The sequence below is a fragment of the Anomaloglossus baeobatrachus genome, chromosome 2 (genome assembly GCF_048569485.1).
Source record: "Anomaloglossus baeobatrachus isolate aAnoBae1 chromosome 2, aAnoBae1.hap1, whole genome shotgun sequence".
Lineage (NCBI taxonomy): Eukaryota > Metazoa > Chordata > Amphibia > Anura > Aromobatidae > Anomaloglossus > Anomaloglossus baeobatrachus.
Genome location: NC_134354.1, coordinates 525,940,305 through 525,945,304, shown reverse-complemented (window position 1 = coordinate 525,945,304; position 5,000 = coordinate 525,940,305). Strand labels below are relative to the sequence as shown.

At 44.1% G+C, this 5,000-nt stretch overlaps 1 protein-coding gene across 1 annotated transcript in view; it reads left to right on the top strand.

Moving 5' to 3' along the window:
• The window catches only part of NF1 (neurofibromin 1), a 442,125-nt gene that overhangs the window by 196,943 nt on the left and 240,182 nt on the right, over positions 1-5,000 (top strand). Inside the window, exon 24 of the mRNA XM_075333827.1 lies at positions 2,641-2,776. Within this exon, the coding sequence (XP_075189942.1) occupies positions 2,641-2,776 (136 nt within the window). The remainder of the gene's footprint in view (positions 1-2,640; positions 2,777-5,000) is intronic.

Sequence of the window (5,000 nt, the reverse complement as noted above, 5' to 3'; positions counted from 1 at the left end):
TGTGGCTTTATACAGCAGGGAGGAGCATTCCTTGCTGTACTAAGTGAACATTGGAGTGATTGATCTGTCAATGGCCCTTTAAAAACATATTGTACGGCTCTCGCGGAATTAAAATTAACATGTTGCAATCAAAGCAGACTTTTTTTCATTTGGGAGCGGGGTAGTCTTATACAGTGAGTATATCCCAAATTCTATATTTTTAGGGCAGAAGTTGGGGGTCGTCTTATACGCCCAGTCGTCTTATACGCCGGCATATACGGTATATATATATATATATATATATATATATATATATATATATATATATATATATATATAATATATATATATATATACACACACACACATTTTTCGGACCACAAGACGCACTTTTTTCCCCCCAAATGTTGGGGGAAAGTGGGGGGTGCGTCTTATGGTCTGAATGTAGGAATGAGGGTGGAGCGGGTCATCGGGCACATGAGCAGGCTGCAGCAGCGCCTGCCGTGACCACGTGGACCTGCTCATTTAATATGCACGCCAATCCTCCCACCCATCTCTCAGCGCTGACAGGTGGGCGGGATGATGGGCGAGCGATAAACAGCTGGCCCACATTAGCACCCCTGGCAACTACAGCCTGGAGTGATCATATGCGGCTGTATTCACTGCCCCCTGTGCATCATCAGCGCGGGGTGCAGTGAATCAGTACACTCACCTGTCCCCGTTCCCCTGCAGCACCGCGATGTCCTCCTGTCTGTGCGGCGGCCGCTGAGTGGAGCCGCCGGCAGCCAGGAGGAGATCGCGGTACTGCAGGGGAACAGGGACGGCTCCACTCAGCGGCGCTGCCGCTGACACAGAAGTGAGGAGGAGCGATGCTGCAGGGAGTGAGGTGAGGTGAGTTAAGGTGAGTATGAACGTTTATTTTTTTTATGTGCCACAGGATGCGGGTCGTATACTAGCATGGGGGTGTATAGCACGATGAGGGTAAATTAAGAGCAGGATGGGGGTATATTATGAGCAAGGATGGGGGTATATGAGCAGGATGGGGGTATATGAGCAGGATGGATGGGGGTATATGAGCAGGATGGGGGTATATACTGTATATACAAGGCAGGAGGATGATTACCAGGATGGGGTATCTTAGTAGAGAATTTGGGGACATTACCCCCATAAGTGTCAGCAGCAGATCCTCGCCCTATAACAGTGTGTCATGACTCCATTTTTGCTTAAAATATTTTATTTTTCTATTTTCCTGCTCTAAAACCAGGGTGCGTCTTATGGTCAGGTGCGTCTTATAGTCCGAAAAATATGGTGTGTGTATGTATAATAATATATAATGTATTATAATAATTATAATGTATAATTTTTTTAATGTGTATATATATATAATGTATAATTTTTTTTCTTTTGTTGAATCTATCAATAAGTTCGGACATGCATACAGTAGATCTGTGACTGTATGTGTGTGTGTGTATATAGGTGTGTGTGTGTGTGTGTATATATGTATATATATGTGTATATATATATATAGTTATATATAATGTATGTGTGTGTGTGTATGTATGTATATGTGTGTGTATGTATATATATATATATATATATATATATATATATAAAATCTACTACAGACTCACATTGGGTGCTATAAGTTTTCATCACAGTATTAATTTATCTATAAGGAGTAAGGTATGGTATGATAAATGCTAGAATGTACGGGCTCCTGCCATGACGTAATATATCACGTGATGAGGGGGCGTGTTCAAAGTGCAGCTGGATGTTTTCCTGACGGAATAAATATTTTTCTAAGTCCGTGTGCGCATGGGGTTGTTTACAATAAAAGCGGGGGTCTTGGGAGTAAGAACCCCAATGGGGGGGGGGGACGGGGCAGGGTGCAGGGGGAAACATCGCCATGCCCACTAACCAAACTAGTCAAGTCCACTAACCTGTAAGGAGCCCGTACATTCTAGGCTCAACCATAGTATGATAGGGGCCAGTGATGGGGCAGATTACGGATAGCCAATGAGTGTGCAGAGGGCAGGGCCGGACACTGTGAGGCCGGGCAGGGCCAGCTCTAACTGTGAAGTTCGGCAAACAAGCACAGGAAGATGTCATGTTTGGTTGAGCTGCTGGTAAATAAAGTGGGTGTAGAGAAAATAAAGTGATAATTGAAGAGGAACAAAAGTTAGAAACAAAAAAAAAAAATATAGAGAGAGATAGAGAAGATATATATAAATAATCTATATATGTATATATATATCGTTTATTAGTAGTGATTTAGATGATAATACAGCACAGATTAGCTTAAAATTTTTTTTTATTTTTGTGGTCTGAAAACTTTAAGTTGAAGCAAAATTATCCTCTGAGGTGTTCAATCAGTATACATGCACTTCCTGCAGAAATTCTATCCCTTTACCCTGTCTAAATCTGTATATGATATACTGCAGGTAAAATTTTGGAAAAGGGTGATTAATAATTAATATAATGCACCTCCTCACACATACTGGTAATGCTTTCTTAATTATGCAGACCTCTGGAAATATTGCACTTTTATTAAGCCATGAAGCCAAGTTGAGGCTACTGTGCTCGCTAATGTCATGCTGCATTTTCATTCCTTCTACGAAAGCCATCTTTTTTCCTAACTTGGTATTGCGGTTTTCTTTGCAGGTTGGATGGAGTTGAAGTCCTTGAGGAAAATCAACGTTGTCTTTTGCAGATGACTGAGAAATTCTTTCATGCCATCATTAACTCGACTCATGAATTCCCTACTCAGTTGCGGAGTGTGTGCCATTGTTTGTACCAGGTATGTGAAACACTGTGCTCCGTTATAAAATAGAGGACAAGGGTTTGTTTTTTTTAATTTGTTCTGATATGTTGCACTAATTTTTCTTTGTTTTGGATACTTTGCTTTTTAATATTAAGTTTATTTAAAATTGTGTTGTTTTTTTCTTATAGCTTTGTTAATGGAATATACTGATTATTCTTAGTCATGCACATATTTTAGCTTTGATTAATTTATAGGTTTGGAATTTATCATAAAGGCTTTTCACGTTTGAGGATTCTTCTATACCAAACGACCAATTGCTCAAATGATTGTCTTACACCTGATCTTTTTCTTTTACTTGTACAAAGATTTGAAGATATAACTTGGATTCTCGGAGTGTTGGTTGTCATGGGCCTCCAACTTAATTGGCTTTTTGTATGTTATATTCACTGGTCAGCCATCAATTGAAAATACCTGAAGGATGAGATGGGAAAATTGATTTGCCGGACTAGTTCGATTCATTGGCTAGGTCAGTAATAAATGATCACTGGACGAGAGGCCTGCAAAATGCAATACCACCCAGCATTCTCGTCTCCTTTCTTAATTAGTCAAGCTGCACATTGCTATCGATGCACACTTGACGTTGCGCTAGCCTGGCTAATCAGAAGAAGAGTCGGGAATGCCGAGAGTTAGGCCTACACCACACGACATGAAAATCCGTGCGAGTGGAGTGCTATAAAACATCGCATTCCACTCGGACCAATATTAGCCTGTGTGTCAGCACCCATGAGCGATTATTTTCTCAGCTATAATCGGACCGAGAATACAGTTGCAGCATGCTGCGGGTGTAATGCGATCCTGTTTGCTCTCGCACCCATTCAAGTCTATGGGGCGATAGAAAAATCGCACTGCACTTTGCAGTACACCGGTGTTCCGCGAGTGCACGGCGAGAATGACAATAGCCGGCTACAGAGGAGAGAGGGAGATAAATCCCTCCCCTCCGCAGCGCCGGCCCTCCCCTCCTCAGTGCCTGCCCGCCCCCCGCAGCTGAGGTCCGCTCGCATGATCGGACCTCAGTCGCAGGGACACTCGCATGACACTCGGCTCTGCTGTACTGCCAGCGTGAGCCGAGTGTCATGCGAGGGGATCGCAGTAATCCCCGTGTGGCCCCAGCCTTAGGCTCTGTGCGCACTGGGAAATGAAATTTCCTTGCGTAAATTCCGCATGCTCTCAAAGATTACCGCACCCGCGGTAAAAAACCGTGGGAAACCGCACCCGAAAACCGCATGCGGTTTGCCGCGGTTTTACCGCGGTATTGTTTGCGGTATTGCTGCGGTTTTGCCGCGTGCGGGTTGGGATGTGCTTTATTGCATTCAATGCAATAAAGCACATTGAAGAAAAAAAAAAAAATACATTTAATTCTGATAGTAGATAGACAGAAGAATAGATAGAGGGATAGATAGATAGACAGACAGATAGATAGAGGGATAGATAGAGGACAGATCGCTGCATTTCCCACGGTCGGCAGTGAGTTCACATTACCGGCCGTGGGAAATGACCGGTAATTACCTCTGCTGTCTGCTGCTTTCATTCAGCGCTGTGTCTGTGACAGTCGCGGCTGGATGGAAGCAGCGCAGGATGTCGGAGCGGTGGATTACGCTGGAGCTTTGTTTGGGGGGGGTTAATAAAATGGTGAACGAGGCTTGTTGGTTTTATTTAAAATAAAGGATTTTTCGGTGTCTGTGTTTTTTTCACTTTACTTACGGGTTGATCATGTCAGCTGTCACATAGACGCTGCCATGATCAAGCCTGGGGTTAATGGCGGTGATCCCCCACCACCATTAACCCCTTGTATTACCTTGCCACCACTGCTACACGGTGGCAAGAAGAGCCGAGGACACTCCGGTAGTGCCGCATATTGCATGCGACAGTGCCGGAGCAGCTGCGGCTGATATTCTCGGCTGCCGGAGGGGGAGTGAGGCGGGGGACATTACCCCTGCCCCTCTCCCTCCCCAGCCTGAGAATACCGGGCCGCCGCTGTGTGCTTACCTCGGCTGGACGGTGAATATGCAGCGGAGCCCACGTTCTTTTTTTTCTATATTTCCGTTTTCTTTCTATGTGTGTTCTATGTGTCTGTGTCTATGTGTTCTATGTCTGTGATGTGTTTGTGTTTACTCTCTGCACGGCTTCCTCTTCCTGTAATGACATCACTTCCCTGCAAAACCGCAGACAAGCGATGCACATTACCGGAGGTAAACCGCGA